At 47.9% G+C, this 17641-nt stretch overlaps 2 protein-coding genes across 2 annotated transcripts in view; one reads left to right on the forward strand and one right to left on the reverse strand.

Annotated features, from left to right (window-relative positions):
• Positions 1–16829, forward strand: part of HPN (hepsin) — a 31210-nt gene extending 14381 nt beyond the window's left edge. The window contains exons 6-13 of the mRNA XM_077336981.1: positions 543–665; positions 1561–1601; positions 3760–3925; positions 5450–5640; positions 6632–6727; positions 10654–10796; positions 13516–13680; positions 14605–16829. Coding sequence (XP_077193096.1) covers positions 543–665; positions 1561–1601; positions 3760–3925; positions 5450–5640; positions 6632–6727; positions 10654–10796; positions 13516–13680; positions 14605–14643 — 964 coding nt within the window. The 3' untranslated portion in view covers positions 14644–16829. The remainder of the gene's footprint in view (positions 1–542; positions 666–1560; positions 1602–3759; positions 3926–5449; positions 5641–6631; positions 6728–10653; positions 10797–13515; positions 13681–14604) is intronic.
• The window catches only part of FNDC8 (fibronectin type III domain containing 8), a 50616-nt gene that overhangs the window by 31573 nt on the left and 1402 nt on the right, over positions 1–17641 (reverse strand). The window lies entirely within an intron of this gene.

Below are 17641 nucleotides of genomic sequence, written 5' to 3' on the forward strand. Positions count from 1 at the left end.
CTTTGGGTGTCATTGTCTCCCATCACTCCCAGTGCATTGAAAGTGCATTATCTATTGTGTGCAGAATAGACTCAGGTCCTGACCTCACTATTGTCTCTCATAGTCTCCTTGCTGCCCCCTGCAGGGTCTTCTATTCTTTGTATGCCAAAGAAGGATTGCCTGTTCCCACACTTACTTTGCTGGAGGGGGAGACTTCGTTAGATGCCTGGAGCAGCTAAGGGATGGGGTGGGGTTGGACTAGGGACCAATGTTCCTAAAGGCCAAGCCATCTTAAGGGGTCAGGGAAACAGGTCAGGCTGCTCCAGGGTCATAGCAGCATGCCTGTTCTAATCCAGCATCTTGCATGTGTTCTGTTGTCAGTGAGAGGAGTATTCTGTAATGTGATGTGAAGCTTCCACTTGGAGATTCTTTGTCCTCTGGTGTCTCTTGGTAGCCCCAGTGAGAAGAACGCCTCATATGGTAGTTACATGATTCGATTGTAGCCAATCAGAGGTCCCTGTGATGAAACTGATATATTCTCAGCTCTGCTACCTTCGTTCTAGATCTCTCTCACACTCCGTCCTGTCTGCCGACTCCGCGGGGGTCAACGGGACTGCCGGCTATTTCTGCGTGGATGAGTCCCGCCTGCCTTTTGCCCGAAGGCTCAGTGAGGCCATTGTTGTGTGGTAAGGTACAAGATGAGCTGTCTCATCCCGCAAAGACCTCTGCTGTCTGAGTCAGGGGTAGTCAACCTGTGGTCCTCCAGATGTTCATGGACTACAATTCCCATGAGCCCCTGCCAGCGTTTGCTGGCAGGGGCTCATGGGAATTGCAGTCCATGAACATCTGGAGGACCACAGGTTGACTACCCCTGCTCGGAGTGACCCATAATGAGACCCTAACAAGGTGTCGGATCCTCTTTGGTGAACCTCTTAAAGGGACAGTGGTGGAATGGATTTCCTTTCTTCCTGGTTGGCTCTTCGATGCTGGGTTTGAGTCATAACTTCCCACCATTTTAGTGGCAGGAAGGTGAGGTTGAAGATGACCATCGTAGCCAAAACACGCAGCATTTAGCGTGTCCCTCAACTGCCACGTAAGCTTGGCTCAGCTGCTAAAGTGACAGATGTGGAACCAACATTGGCTCGGGTGGGAGGGCTGTGGCTTAGTGGTAGAGCATCTGCTTGGCATGCAGAAGGTTCCACGTTCAGCTGAAAAAGTCAGGTAGCAAGTGAGAAGAAAGACCTAGGCTTGAAAGCCAAGAGAGCTGCTGCCAGCCAGAGTGGGCAATTCTAACCTCAGTACACCAAAGCATTTGACTCAGCACCAAGCAGCTCTGTGGGTTCAGCCACCAGTTCTGTTCCATGCCCCTGCCTTTTTGTTTTCAGAACTGCTCTATCAACCTGGTTTCTCTTTGACTTCCAGTCATAAGGACTAGAACCTTGTTTTTCCAAACAAAACCTAAGTTTTGAGGATGATAGGTCGCAAAGAGCTCTGGAATCCATACACCTCTAATGATGCTGTTGCCTTCTTCCTCTCTAGAGCTGAGTGTTTTCTCTCTCTCTCTCTCTCTTCCTCTTGCAGCGAATGTCCAGCAGGCCGGTTCCTGGCAACGCTATGCCAAGGTATGGAAACCCTGATACTTTTGAAGGACACCACCTTCACCCATGAACTTGCATGCAACTCTCTCTGTTTCTCTCTGTCTCTGTCTCTCTGTCTCTGTCTCTTTGTCTCTTTCTCTGGCTCTCTCTCTCTCTGTCTCTCTGTCCCTGTTTCTCTCTCTGGCTCTTTCCCAGTCTTCCATTCAGACATGCTTCCGGATCTTTCTTGATTCTCCTTATGCTGTTATTCCAAAACTTCCTTTCCTCCTCACTTCTCACATGCTTGCACCTGGATGCTTTTGGGGAGTGTCCGAAGTTTGGAAGGAACTCAGAAGTTGAGCTGTACAATAAAAATGTCAAACTTGTTAATTATTTATTATAGTGCACAATTCAAAACAGAATAAAATATTCATAAAAACTATACAGAACTAACAGCACATAAGACCAAACGCATTTCGACCCTACTGGGTCTTCCTCAGTGGTCAGAACTGTGATAATACACTCTGTATAAAATAAACTCTTTATAAAGTGTAGCTGAGTGGCTGAATGGGATCTGTAAATTATGGCTCCAACCAATATATGTAAATTTTATCCTTTTTTTTTTATCCTTTTATCCTTTTTGGAGACCACCTCCTATGATATGTGCCTAGGGTCACCACTCTTTGCTATTATATAATTCTGTGCTGAGAGTGTATCTCATGTGTGTCAGAAAAAAAGCTTTAACTTAATTTTAAGGGGAAAAAAACATAATTTACAGATCCCATTCAACCACTCAGTTACATTATAAAGAGTTTAATATAGATATTTTATAGAGAGTGTATCATCACAGTTCTGACCACTGAGGAAGACCCAGTAGGGTCGAAACGCATTTGGTCTTATGTGCTGTTAGTTCTGTATAGTTTTTATGAAGCTTTTATTCTGTTTTTAATTGTACACTATAATAAATAATCAACAAGTTTTACATTATTTTATTGTACAGCTCAACTTCTGAGTTCCGACCTGTTAAGCTTGGGTTGTGTTCCTTTTTTGGTTTTGGTTTTGCATTGAGTGTCTGAAGTTTGCCAGAGAAGCTATGTTGGACCAGTTCTGACGTCCTTGAGTGTCCATGTAGTGGGTTTTTATGAAATCTCATACAGGTGGAAACATTACATCTGATTGGGGTAAAGGAGAATCACTTAACTATTGATTTAACTGACTGTTAGCAGTCTGTGCAGTGCCTGGTCCACCCAGTAAATGATGAAAACCTACATTCCCTATTATCAGAGAATGGCTAGGTGAAATGAGGAGAGGTAGCCAAAAGAATATGCATATAAACTTAGTGATGGCAGACAGTATCTGGAGGTAGGTTCAGGTGAGTAGCCATGTTGGTCTGAAGTGATAGAACAAACTTGGAGTCCAGTGGCAGCTTTAAGACCAGTAAGGTTTAATTTTGGGCATAAGTTCTTGTGAAGAAATATGCATTCACAGGAAAGCTTATCCCCAGAACTAAACTTTGCTGGTCTTAAAGTTGCCACTGGACTCAAACTTTGTTCCAGCATGTGTTTGAGAAGCCCCAGACTCTTTGTATTGGCTAAACCAAGTGAGACCATTGTTTTAATCATTCAGTCTTCTATTTGTAATATGGTGAATATTGAGATGTTGGAATGAAATTTGGAGGGCACATTGGGAACTTGATCTTACATTTTCACTTTGACTACAAGCTCAGCCCCCACACTTTCACAAGGAGGGAAATGAAAAGACAAAATGTACTACAAGGGGATAACTCCCTTGAAGACTGAGACATTGGAAATAATGTTGGTGGACATACTGAGGACAAAATTCTATGTCTGAAGATCTGAAGGAATGTTGGTGGGAATGTTGAGGTCAACATTCTATGTCTGAAGATCAGAAGGAATGTTGGTGGGCATGTTGAGGTCAACATTCTATGTCTGAAGATCAGAAGGAATGTTGGTGGGCATATTGAGGTCAACATTATCCATCTGAAGATCACATACCAGGTTAACCCCAGTGCTTTTTTTTAAGGGTTAAGGAAATAGGAATGCTGTTTAACACTCTACACAGTACGCTTTCTCTTTTCAACACTGAATGATGGGAACCAAAGTTGAAACGTGTCTGGACCCGACTTTGATAATGTGGACCCAGAACCCAAGTGCAGTCCTAACTCCTGAGGTGTGCCTTGCAGACTGTGGACGTCGGAAATTGCCCATGGACCGGATTGTGGGTGGCCAAGATGCCAGCCTGGGCAAGTGGCCCTGGCAAGTCAGCCTGCGCTATGACGGGACTCATCTTTGTGGGGGCTCCATCATTTCTGAGGAATGGGTCATCACCGCTGCACACTGTTTCCCAGAGTAAGTTACAGCCTGGATCTGAGTTACGGTTATGATTGTGGCCCCCTCAGAGTCTGCCGTGGTCCCAGGGATCTTCTCTTGTTCTCCTGGAGAATGAATATAGCCTCAGGGGAGAGAGACCAGATTTTTTTTCATTTATACCCCACCTTTCTCCCTAATGGGGAGGGAAGGGACAAAGTGACTTACACTAACGATCCCCAACCTGTAGGCCGCGGACCGCATGTGGTGCTTCGACTAATTGGAGGTGGGCCCTGAAGGACGCCTTCTCTCCCCCCCCCCCAGCCCTTTACTTCATCCCCCCCAGCCCTTTATAACACACTTCATTGTTGTGTGTGGCGTGCCTGTATCTTATTTTGAAGGGATGTTTAAACATTACCATAGTGACCAGAGAGCGTTAGGGCAGTGGTTGAGAGTAGAGGAGTAAACTACCCCCCCCCACCGGGCCTCAGTAAAAGGCAGTGAGTGGTCCCCAGCGTTGAGTGGTCCCCGGTGATAAAAAGGTTGGAGACCACTGACCTACACTGTTCTCCTCTCCTTTCTTTTAACAACCCTAAAAATCCTCATAACAACCCTAAAAAATAAGATGAGAGTGTCTGATGGCTTGCTTTGGGGGGTGGACTTTGTGGCTCCATCGAAGGCTCCTGCCCTCTGCATAGTCCACCTTCCTCAGGCTCCACCCCCAAAACCTCCAGGAATTTCCTAGCCTGACAACTAATTCATTGAGGCAAGCCAGGATCTGATGGCTGATCTGCAAGTCGAATCCTGGGACCAAACTAATTAAAAGCATCCCTGGTTGCACATTATGTCTAAACCCACCCAGCATCACCCAGACCAGCATGAATCCATACCATGTCTGTGACTTGGTGGTGCTGCGCGCTATCACCAAGCTGGCTGGAGACCAATTCTCCCTTCAAAAGGGTGCTGTGTGTCGTCCTGCACAACCCACCATGCTATGTTTGGGATCGATGTGCATATTGTGACCATACATTTCACCAACAAGCTGCATTACCCATCCATGTGACGTATACGGGTGTGGGTGTGTGCACAGGCCCTTCTCTGGGGAGGCCAGGCTAGCTGGATCTCATCAGACCTCAGAATCTAAGCACAATGTCGGTCCTGTTTAGGACTTGGATGGGAAGTCACCAAGGAAGTCCAGGGCCCATTCCGCACACATAGGATAATCACTTTCATTGTGTTCTGGCAGCTGGATTTACCTGTGCAGAACAGGAAAATCTACTTCTAAAGGGCATTGAATGTGCATTATCTATTGTGTGTAGAATAGGCCCATGGTGGCCTTGCAGCTCCATCTCATGGCAAACCAGCTCTGTTTGTCTCTTGTAATCCTGATGGGATCGGCAGAATTCAACCGCAGCTTAGCCGCAAAGATCATATGAGTGTGTGCGTGCGTGTGCATTAATTCAGATGTATTATTATCTTAATGGGCTTCCCTGTTGCTTTCGCCACTGTCTCAATGTGTACCCCCAGTGCTGAGAACGGCTGTTCTTTGCCCATCTCTCTCTGCAGGAGGAATCGAGTGGTCAGCCGGTGGCGGGTGTTCTCGGGGGACATTTCTCAGCAGTCGGCCAAAGGGCTGCAGGTGGGGGTGACGAGTGTTGTGTACCACGGTGGGTACCAGCCTTTCCTGGATCCCAACAGCGAGGAGAACAGCAACGACATTGCCCTGATGCACTTGGGAACGCCCCTTTCCTTCAGCGGTGAGGTCACAGAGTGTGGGCGGAGCATATGGGCATGAGGAGATGTTGATATTGCAATGGTCTGTGGGTAAAAGAGACTGTAAGGCGGAGCTACGTCACTAAGACCGCAGCCAATAAAAGAAGAGCTGGGTTTTTATACCCTCCTTTTCACTACCCAAAGGAGTCCCAAAGTGGCTTACACTTTCCCATTCTGCTCCCTACCACAGATGTCCTGTGAAGGAGGTGGGGTTGAGAGAGCACTGAGAGAACTGGGAGCGGCCCAAGGTCACCCAGCTGGCTGCTTGTGGAGGGGGAAGGGGGGAAATCACAGCCAATTCTCCAGATTAGAAACCACTGCTCTTCAACCCCGTCTCCACAGTGGCTGACCACGCAATGGGTGAAGAGTGGTGCTTCCTGTTTTCCCAGTGGATGCTGCCTTGGGAGTGGTGACCAGTGTTATCCCTCACAGAGCTGAGGGGCTAGAGTGTCTCCTCTGTGCAGTGGGGTCTTGCCCCTCAAATGGTGGCTTTCGAATGGGAAATGGAAAAAAGCACGGTGTTATCTGGACGAGCCCCTTTTGACTCTGAGGGTGGATTTGTTGTATCCACAGAATAGTCACCACACGTGCGCAGCTAAGAAAAATGGATACAGTGGGAAGGACTGAAGAATATGTTGGCAGGGGCTCATGGGAATTGTAGTGCATGGCCATCTGGAGGGCCACAGTTTGCCCACCTGTGATCTAGCCAATAAACTGGATTTCACAGTTTCAGAGCAACAGAATAAAGACAGTATAATACAGTCAATAAATGTCGCAGTAGGTTGGTGGGGAGGAAATGGCTCAGAATTTTCATAAGCAAATCTAGAGTCTGGAATGTTAAGAAAAAAAACCAACCCTGCTGTCCTGTCCAACTCTGTTTCCCCCGAGGGCAGAGAAACGGTGCTGAGTTATGAGCAAACCAGAGATGGGGCAGAACGATTGGTCCACCCCAATGACAGTGCTTTCTGTCCACAGAATATATCCAGCCCATCTGCCTCCCAGCGCTGGGCCAGCCCTTGGTGGACGGCAAGGTCTGTACAGTGACTGGTTGGGGCAACACGCAGTACTATGGTAAGTACCCCTGGAGACCACTGGGTGGCAGCAACTCTCATGGGTAGGGGAGGAAGGGTGCCTTCTGCAATTATACCGTCCAAGTGCTGATAAAAACTTCACACTTGGATCTTGCGGAAAAGATTCAAGTATGCAGTTGTTTGTTTCTTTTGAAGATCTCCCTCTCCCACGACAGCCCTGCAGCTCTTGTCTTTTATGCTGCTCCTGAAGTCCCCTGTCCCCTTAGAACAGGGTTGGCTAATTGTGGCTCTCCAGATGTCCATGGACTACAAAGCCCCTGGGGATCATGATAATTGTAGTCCATGGACACCTGAAGATCCACAGGAGTTGTCTGGAGATCCACAGAGGTGGCCAACTGTGGCTCTGCAGATGTCCATGGACCACAATTACCATGAGCCCCTGGGGATCATGATAATTGTAGTCCATGGACACCTGGAGGTTCACATTTTGGCCACCCCTCCTCTAGAACATCATTTGGCCACTGCAGAATGGGGAGATGGAGAGGATTTTCAATGGGATCCAGCTATTTGTGTGTGTGTGGGGGGGGTTGCTCCCCGTCCCCAGAAACCCACGTTTGTAAGTTTGAATTACATAGGTCAAAACTGGCAGACTCAGAACTCAAAGTGGGAACAGTTGATCATTTTGGGTGAGTAGCTTTGAGGGTACTTCCATTGGGCAAATAGAAAAAGGATGATTTAAGCAAATCGGTCTGTTTGACCGTATTTGACAAAGCGTGGGCACACACGAAAGCTTATATATCTTGAATAAAACTTTGTTGGTCTTAAAGGTGCTGTTGAACTCGAAATTTGTTCTGCTGCTCCAGACCAGCATGGCCACCTACTTGAAGCTAATTGCAAAATGGGCGTGTTCTATGCACAATGCAGAAACCTGCTTCTCTTAGGGAAGGTCTCTAGCATGTAAATTTCATTATCTTGCCCCCCCCCCCCATACAATGTATATGTACAGACCTGGTTATAGACATGGAAAGGGGGCCAGTTTTCTGCTCCCGTCACCACTTGGGGCAACAAACTGGGGTGTGATTTTGGGATGGAAGGGCTTTTATATTATGGGAGTAGAAACCCTGCAAAGATGGCTCCCTTATTGCCCATGTTTCTTGTAACAAGATTATATCATGTTTTTTTAGCACTTGCTCCCCTCAACACTAGGGAGTCCTCCCTGTATATAGATCCTGTCCTGTGTATTTCGGGATATCAGAAGACAGTTCTCTTAGAAGAGCCTTTATTCTGGTGCGGCTAAGTATCCTCCCTTCCTGTGAATCCAGAGGCCGCCTTTTGGACACTCCCTTTGCCGAAAGGTTGTGTCTTCATGGATGTGGCATACCTGATACTTTACCACAGGGGTAGTCAACTTGTGGTCCTCCAGATGTTCATGAACTACAATTCCCCTGAGCCCCTGCGAGCAATTGGTGGCAGGGGCTCATGGGAATTGTAGTCCATGAACATCTGGAGGACCACAGGTTGACTACCCCTGCTTTACCACACCTATAGGTGGAGTGTCCTAGATTTCTGCACTTAAAAAAACCGCTGGCCAAATGCTGGAAGAAACTGAAATCCGTTAGGGTAGATGAAGATGGTAAGGTGACCAGATTTTAAGATTAGTAAACCAGGGAGTTGCCAACCTCCAGGCACAGCCTGGAGTTCTGGAATTACCACTCATGGCCATAAGTGGGGAACTATTTATTTATTATATTTACTAGTAATCAAGCCCGCTGTACTAACAATACACCGGGCGCTAGATCATGGTCTTGCGGCCGGCGAGTTTGCAGGTCGCTGGCACACGGGACATGGCGGCCTGATGCGGCGAGAGGCGCTTTGCGCCTCTCATCGCATCAGGCCACCGGCCAGGGAGCCCCTGCCAGCCGCGCTGTGCGCGGCTGGTGGGGGCTCCCTTGTTGGCAGGGCGAGAATCGGAGAGGCCAATCGGCAGGCGCTTCGCGCCTACCGATTGGCCCCGCCGATGGTCTGTCTAGAGGAAGGGGCCAATCGGCACCCTTCCTCATCCCGGACAGAGCCCGCCCTAACTGCGGCGCTGCAGGCGGGGTTAGGATATACCACCGTCCCCAAAGGCTTCGGGCAGTTCACATAAAACAGAAACAATACAGACAACTCAGATTAACAATAATGAATGAAGTGAAACAACAAGCAACATGGAACAGTAGAAAAATGTGGGGAACATTAAATTAGCTCATACTGATAGCCCAGTGGGTTGGCTGGAATTATGGTGGGTGCCATAGGAGGGAGGCTCAGGAGGAGGGCCCTGGGGAAGTGGTGGCTGCTGAATTCATTCTCTGGCTCATTTCATGCTTTGGAGAATTCTTGGACTCATTAGTGCCACGTTATTCTGCACAGCTTTCCTGTATGGCGCTAATCACAGCTTGCCATGATGTTCAAATGGTTAGAGATTACATTTTACACTTTATTCAAACTTAATAGCCATAGGCCATGCACAAAGCAATATTTAGGAACTAGAAATAACAACAAAATATTGTAGAGAGAGAGTCCAGACGGCAGCCTGCTGCAATTGGAGGAGCATATGGGCCACCACCAGGGACTGAAGCATGTCAATAAGGATTTTTACAGCTCTCAGAGTGTGGGCATACATCGCTAACAATCTTTATGTTCATTTTAATTCTCAGGCCCATTTCAGATCAATTATATACAATGGAGGGACTGCTTTAGCAACCTTTCAGACATGCCTTATGCAACGAGCTCCCGCCCAGGCATCCCTGGACCTCCTGTGACTCACCAGCATGGCGGGGCATGCTTGATGGGACGTGGAGAGTTGGGGGCTGCAGCATGGGAGAGCCTACGGGGAGTGGGTGTGCCAGCTGGCCTCGCCCTGCCCCGCCCCGCCCCGCCTCGCCTCGTGACGGACTGGGCGCTGTCATGGGACATTTAAGGAACATGGTGGGACGTGGGGCAATTGGCCTGAGGCGGGGTAGTCCCGTCAGAAGCGGGACGGATGGGCACTTTAGAGAATGGCCCAATGCATAGAACCCTAGGCCAGTGGTTTTCAACCTGGAGGTAGGAAGGTAGACCCTTTCACAGGGGTCGCAGCAGGGTAAGGAGCTTGGCTGGGGGGAGGGGGCACCAACCACACAACAGCCTTGTGGGGTAGATCAAAATAGAGCGTTCATCTGTCTGGAGCAGTGGAAAAGAGCAAGATCGGCATGGTGGGACAAGAGGCAGAACTGAACGAAGAAACCCCAGGAAAAAAACAACAACAATTTATATACAATCATGAACAATAGATCTTCACGCCATTGATCAGTTTTGGTTTAATTTCTGTGAAAGATCACTTGCATAATTTTATGATTGGGGGTCACCACAACAGGAGGAACTGTATTAAAGGGTCATGGCATTAGGAAGGTTGAGAATCACTGGCCTAGGCGAAAGGGATCTGGAGACTATCCGAGAAGTAGCCAAGGTATTACATTGAGTCAAAGTCAAACTTTATTGCACTAGGCCACAGGCCATCGCAAGATCAGACAACCATAAAATTGTTCAAAACAAACACAGATCTGTCACAGTTATCACCTAACCAGAATTTTAAAAATTACACTTAACCCATAAGTTCTGCTCATTAGCTTCTTAGAAAGGCCACACTATTTGCCACATGGTGGCCAAGGTATTATGAACAATACAAAGGTTAAATTATTCATGCTTGAACCCAACACCGGCTAAAGAACTAACTTCTGTGAACCCCAATGTAGACTTTACATCATAATATGAGCATCTTGTAACACATAAACTACTGAAAGATTGTATATATCATTTAATTCTACCCTTCTGGCGCTATTTTATTCTTTGTTTTTTATTACGCCAAAAAAGATATTCTGTCTCTCTCTCTCTGTGTCTCTCTCTCTCTGTCTCTCTCTCTCTGTCTCTCTCTCTCTGTCCATGCAGGGCAGCAGTCAGATGTGCTGCAAGAGGCCAGCGTGCCCATCATCAGTACCAGCGTCTGCAACAGCCCAGATTACTATGGCAGCCAGATCCGGCCCAAGATGTTCTGTGCAGGCTTTCCTGCCGGAGGAACGGATGCCTGCCAGGTAGGTTGCGCCTGGCGGTGGGCAGAAGTATGCAGCACTAACTGGACATCGGTGTGCCGTGGTGGGTACGGGTAGACTGGGGAGGAAAAATGGCCCTGGGGTGGGTTCCACCTTCCAAAAGAAGGAAGGAAGGAAGGAAGGAAGGAAGGAAGGAAGGAAGGAAGGAAGGAAGGAAGGAAGGAAGGAAGGAAGGAAGGAGAAAAAGCCTGCCAGGTTGAGCTGGGCACTCTCTGTGCATGGCTGGGCTGGGCATAGCGCTCTCCTTCCGTGTGGCCCATGCTACCAAAGAGGCAGAACCAGCTGATGCATGAGGAGCTCTAGCTTGGGAAAGCTGCAATCACACACCTTGTACAAGGTGAAGGCTGCTCTTTATTTGGGGCTGAGTGGGGTATCCCCTCTGTGGGGGTCAAAACCCCTAGGCCTTTGGACTATCAGGGTTTTCCTTGGTGGCCTTGATGGCCAGTCCACCCCTGGGGAGTTCAGGCAACGAGACCTTATGAATGGGATGCACATAGAGCTGGCTTGGACTCAAAAGCCCAAAATGACCAGGTCAGCATGCAGGATAAGCAGTTTAGCCATTATTAATGGGAATAACCTCAGGTGGAATTTTTTGGGGGAAATAATATTTAAACTGAGTAATAACAGCCTTGCTTACTGGCTCAGCCCCTGTGCTTGCAGGGATCTAGGAAGAGGTCTGGATTAGGCCGTTGCATTTAGGGGTTCCCTAAGGCAGGAAGTTGGCCCTCACATAAGGTGACCATCTGTCCCGCCTGTGATGGGACTGTCCCACTTTTGGGGCATTTGCCCTGTGTCCTGCAGCGTTTCCCGCCTGTCTCGTGGTGTTCTCATTTTTTTAAATACATTTTTTAATTAAAAAAAAAATGTTTTTTTTGCTGTGCGGCAGGCAGCTGAATAGGCAGCCTGTGCTCAGGAGGCCTCTGTGCAGGCGCCCAGGCTCCGGGTTTTGGGCTCCGGGGCAGGGCTTCCCGGTCAGGTCTGCTGCCGCCTGCTCGGACGGCCTTCCTGCCTCCAGACCTTGCTGCCTCTCGGGCCGCCGCCGCTCTAAGGCCAGTTGGGGAGGGAGGGGGGAGGCCCGCCTGCCGCCGCCGCTGCCCTTCTAAGGGTCGGGGGGAAGGGAGGGCCCGCCTGCCGCCACCGCAGGAGCCTTGTGACCACAGATTTCTGGTCACCTTACCCTCACAGGACCCTGGTTTCTGATGTCTCGGTGAATATATGGTTGGCCACTGGCATAGCTAAGGGTCAACTAGAGATGATTGGTTCATTATCCTTCAATGATCTCCTAGGTTGTTTGTGTGTGTGTGTTTGGATCCGAGCAACCTCGGTTGTTATTACATGGGATGCAGAGATCTCGGCGAGGCAAGAGAAAAGCAAGCAAGCAAGGAGGAAAAAATTAGGGTAGCCAATGGTCAAGTCTAGAGTTCTCATGCAATTTCCCCTAGGTCTCCAGACTACAGAGATCAGTTGCCCCTGGATAAGATGGTGTCCTTGGAGGGTGGACGTTATGGCATGAGATCCTGGCAGAGCTCCCTCCTCTCTCTGCACTCTACCCTCCTCAGGTTCTTTCTTCAAATTTCTAGGAGTTGCTCAACCTACAGTTGGTAGCCCTAGAGGAATCCTATTTTCCCATTGTTCCCAATTCCTTTCGGCTTCACCTGAAATGGTGGGGGGTGGGAGAGAAGACAAATAAATGGCCACTTGCTGCTCTCAGAAGACCAGATTTCAACCCAGAAGCTGCTATGATTCATGCTCTAGAACAGGGGTTCCCAAACTTTTGGGGGCTTGTCCCCTTAGCTCCCAGGCTACATCCCTAGTGTCCCCCCCCCCATATGAATGCACATGTCTTTTCTGGTGTTAGGTCTAATGCAAATTCAAAATGCACTATATTGCCTACACTTCCTTGTTGGGTTTTGTGCTGCAGCTATATTTGAGTCTGGAAAGAAATATATAAGTTCATTGTAAAAGCCACTTTGTGTTCTCATTGGGGAGAAAGACAGATGGGGGGGGGGAGAGAGAGAGAGAGAGACAGAGAGAGAGACAGAGAGAGAGACAGAGAGAGACAGAGAGACAGAGAGAGACAGAGAGACAGAGAGAGACAGAGACAGAGACAGAGAGAGGCAAGCAATGGAAAATCTCATGGTCAGGACCAAGCAGGAGAAGGCTTTTCCAGCCTCCCAAAGATGGAGACTTCTGGGGAAGGGTTGCCAACCGTGGTTTGAGAAACTCCTGGAGATCTGGGATGGAGCCTGGGAAGGACAGAGTCCGAGGAGGGGAAGAAGCTTAGATGAAACATGATCCCATCCAGCCCAACTTCTGAAGCTGTCGTTTTCTTCAGGAAGCTAAGCAGGGCTGGCCTTGGTCAACACTGGGATGGGAGACCACCAAAGATGTCCAGGGTTGCTACTACTTAGAGTTAGGCCATGGCAAACTACCTTGAAATGTCTCTCACTAGGAAAACCTAGCTGCAGCAGGAAGAGTCCAACTGCTGCTCCAGTACTGCCCCAAAATTCCTTACCGCCCCCAGGGAGGGTGTACCACTCACTTTGGGAAACCCCTCTCTAGAATGAACTTTCAGGCACCATTTTGATTGGCCTTTTGACCATGAGGCCTCCTATTTACTTCCTGTATTTCAAGAAGGCTTGTCTGAAAGAGGAGATGGGACAGTCGTGGCGACTGAGGCCTGCTTCTTTGTGTATTACAGGGGGACAGCGGTGGCCCCTTTGTGTGTGAGGATGGTATCTCCCAGACTTCACGTTGGCGGCTCTGTGGCATCGTGAGCTGGGGCACTGGTTGTGCACTTGCCAATAAACCAGGAGTCTATACCAAGGTCAATGACTTTCAGGGCTGGATCTACCGGTCCATGAAGGTAAGAAGTGTGTGCGTGTGGCTTCTTTCAAAAGGGCAGTCCTGTTAGTCTGATGCAACAAAAGTAAACAGGGTGCCCTGTGGGAGGGCAGAGCCAATCACAACATGGCTGCCATTTGAGCGAGACCATCACAAAATGGCTGCCATTTGAGCGGGACCATCACAAAATGGTTGCCATTGGGCGGCGGATTAGCTTGCTGCTTTTCTGTTTGGATTTGTTTTCCAAAGGAAGGGGAAGGTTTGCTCCCTACACAGCCACAGAAGAGGTCGCCATACTTAAAGACTTAAGGAAGTCATGACCAAGCTCAGGTATCATGGGCGTGAATAGGTCCCACATAATTATTAGCCCCCTACCCCAATTTCTCAGCCCCAAGAAATTGCAGAGCAGGAGAAAAAAAGTGGCACCCACATAGTGACACTCTAGGAATTTGCACTAGTCTCTATAGTGAAGACTAGCATGTTCCTGAAGGTTCACTCTTTCTCTGACTAAGTGGGCGTGGCTAGGTGCCAATACTCAGTAGCAATCACTACCATCCCTGAAAAGCTCTGATTGGCCATTGTGATGCCCATGAATGCCACACTGATGACTGTTGTCTTATATCCTTCCTTTATCTAAATATACCATGTTGGCTGAATCCCAAAGTCTAAATGCCCAGCCCTTATATATAATACATAAAATGAATTCTGGTAGGTGGTTTAGTTATCATTTGCAACTGGAGTGTCCAGTCAGAGGAGCAGTGGGGAAATAGGTTCGTCCTTCTCTGCAGTGCGTTGACTGTGCAATAACATCACCCAGATTCCTTGCTGATCACATTGCTGGTGCATTCCTAGGGCTGGGCCAAGATTCTCCCCCCTCCCCAGTTCCCTGTCTCCCTCTCTGGCCAGCCCGAAAGGGGCTATGAAGGACTGTGCTTTTTCTCTGCAGATGCACTCCCACGCCAGCGGAATGGTCATCCAGCACTGAAGCTCAGGGAGCTGCACAACTGAGCTGCCACCTCACCAACCTTCCAGAGAGAGATGCTGCTATGTTTTTTTTAAAAAAAACTAGAGACACTTAAATGGAACAAGTAACAGAACAACCGGACCCCTTACTTTGGCCCGGAGCAATGTTACCGAAGAGCGTGGGATCGATCTGGCACACTCAGAAAGCCCTGGTAGCCCTTTCCCCCTGCCAATAGGATGCCCCCTCTCTGGCAGCCTGTCCAAATGGTGCTACTGGTCCTTTCCTTGTATGTCCAATAAAGGGCCCCTTTGATTGGCTGATGAACGAGCCCTGTAGGTGCTGACTTGGGCCCAGCTGCAGGCAAATGGGAGTGGAAAGCTTCTTGTCATCCCTTGTTGCCCCATTCAAACAATCCTGGTCCCTGTTATTTGTGATGTAGAAGACCTGTGCACGAACACCCTCCCTAGTTTTCCTGGGTGAACTGAGTTCCTGAACTCTCATCAAAGCCATGGGTGTATTTTCACTTACCTCGCTGCATTCCATGAGTTACCCTGACTTCTGTACTGATCTTGGGAGAAGGGAGCCAGTCTGGGAGACCATCTCCTACTCGAAGTATTATGAGGAAGAGCTGTCCAAAAGGCCATCTTTGAGGGATTGGAAGAATCAGAGGTGGTCTTTAAGGTTTCAGGTCTAACGGGATGTTACAGGCCTTGACCCATGTTTGAGTTCACTGGTAAGCCAAACTGGTTAATGGTTCGTGTTCCCCAGCAAACCTCATTGAAAGGGACTGCAAAGAGATTTGCAGAAAGCTGGAAAACAGCTCAGCTGTCTTGGACTTTTTTGCACAGTCCAGTTTAAAGGGACTGCAGAAGAAAGCCAGAAAGCAGGGAGTGGGCTGCTCCCTGTTGCTCAGCTGTTTCTTCGGTTTTCTTGTGCATCCCCTTTAAATACATTTGAAGCTTGAAAGGACTGCACAAGAAAGCCCGAAACAGCTGAGTGGTGGGGAACAGAAAGCAGAGGCTTAAATTCAGAGTCCCTTTAGATCCTTGCTTTCTGCTCTATTCATGAACTACCACAAACTGCTTTGAATGTTTGTGGACGTTCATGATGGTTTAGGTCATGCTCATCAATAGAAGTGATAGAGGGGAACAGTGGCAAGGAATCTCCATGCACCCCATGTACAGCATTGCCCTATCACAGTAAAGGAATAGCACAGGGTGCATGGGCATAGATTTATCACATTGGGAGATCTCTCGCATGTGCTGCTTCCTGATAAAGGACTTAAACAGCTGTTGTTTGTCCTGTGGAACCTTTATGGATTAATGATCTTTTCTCTGTGATGCTAAACCGTACGCTTTGGGTTACACAGACAAGGTGCTGATCTCTTGCTCCATTCGGTTCTTTAATTGTAAAAGGTTGCAGACCCCTGGAATAAAGAATATGTTGGAATTGTACCCCACCCCGGTGATATCACATCACTCCTTCATCAAAAATAGTTTAAATGTATCAACGTTCTGTGTCTGGCTTAACCCACATTTTGTATCCATACATGTAAATGTCAGAGTAGACTGGACATGCTCATATTTGTTGACTCCATGGTCACTGGCTAATGACTCCATGGTCACTGGATGATCCTTTTCAGGTCACTTAATATTTCTGGTAAGGCCTTGGAGGAGGAGCTGGGCTCATGGCTTAAGTGCCACTCAGCGCTTAACCCCCAGTGAGGGTGATTGTCCAGTCCGAATGCCTCCTCCTCCAACCAGCTTGCCTGTCTGTCCAGTGGCCAGCCAATCACCTTCCGTCCCCTATCCTGACCCCCCTCCTCCTTCCACTTGCCTCTGAGGCTCGGAGGCTGCAGATCCTTGCTGGTGAGTTCCATAACAGGTGCCTGCAGCCAATCCAGGTCCTGTCTGCAGAGTTCTTCCACCTCACCCTCCCAAATCGAGTGCCCGTTGTATTCCTGAATGCAACGGGGTTAACCCCTAGTCTTGTATAAATACAAGTATTCTCTTTGCACACACTGGAGGTCAGTCTCTCGCTCTGGGGCCAGGAAAAGAAATGGGAACTTTCCCTTTGTGTCTTCTCCTATGGTAAACAGCTGAATTTGTCAATTCAGCGCTGTTCTGCTGAATCATGAATCAGTTTACTCGAGATTGTATATATTGGCACCACGACAATGATTTGAAGAATAAAACTTGTTTTCATGAGCAATGGCTCTTGGATTTTCTTTTCTTTTTAAAATTTTAAAATTTTTACTTATTTAAAAATAATACACTACACATTACAAAACCACTTTAAAAAACACACAAACACGTTAAAATGCTATCTTGCCTTTCAAAAAGAAGAAAAACGAAACTTGTTCCAGGAGACAACTTTCAACGAGAAAGAAGAGATAAAGACTTAAAATAGTACATCAACATATCACATGCTACATTCTACATGTTTTCTGCAATATAAACATACAATTTATAAATTGAATCAGAGTCCAGTAGCACCTTTAAGACCAACAAAGTTTTATTCAGGGTGTAAGCTTTCGAGTGCAAGCACTCTTCGCCAGTGCACTTGAAATCTGTAGGCCTTATTCCTTCTTTCTTGTCAGTTCACCCACAACCCACTTGGTGTACAGAAATAATTAACAAATTTCTCAAAATTGGCTTAGCCCCTGATCATCTATTAGAAACGGGGCACAGACAAGCAAAACATCTGGTCTATCAACGACTTATGGATATTGAGCTGCAAAATGAGATGGCCCTACTCCCAAGCCCATATAGGTTACTAAAGTCCAGGGAGGGATTTTCTACTGCACCATACCTAACATATATCACCTTTAGTAAATTTCGATGGGCTTTTTCGAGGGCCTGGTTCAATGCATTTCCATCAGCACTGCTAAGTGGAAGACTGCAGCGTGTGCCCATAGAGGACTGATTATGCCCTTGCAATTCAGGTGTAATTGAATCAATTGCCCACATTATATTATACTGTGACTTTTATAAGGTTGCCAGAAGCCGTTTAATCTTGC

Source organism: Paroedura picta, chromosome 5, assembly GCF_049243985.1.
Source record: "Paroedura picta isolate Pp20150507F chromosome 5, Ppicta_v3.0, whole genome shotgun sequence".
Taxonomy (NCBI): Eukaryota; Metazoa; Chordata; class Lepidosauria; order Squamata; family Gekkonidae; genus Paroedura; species Paroedura picta.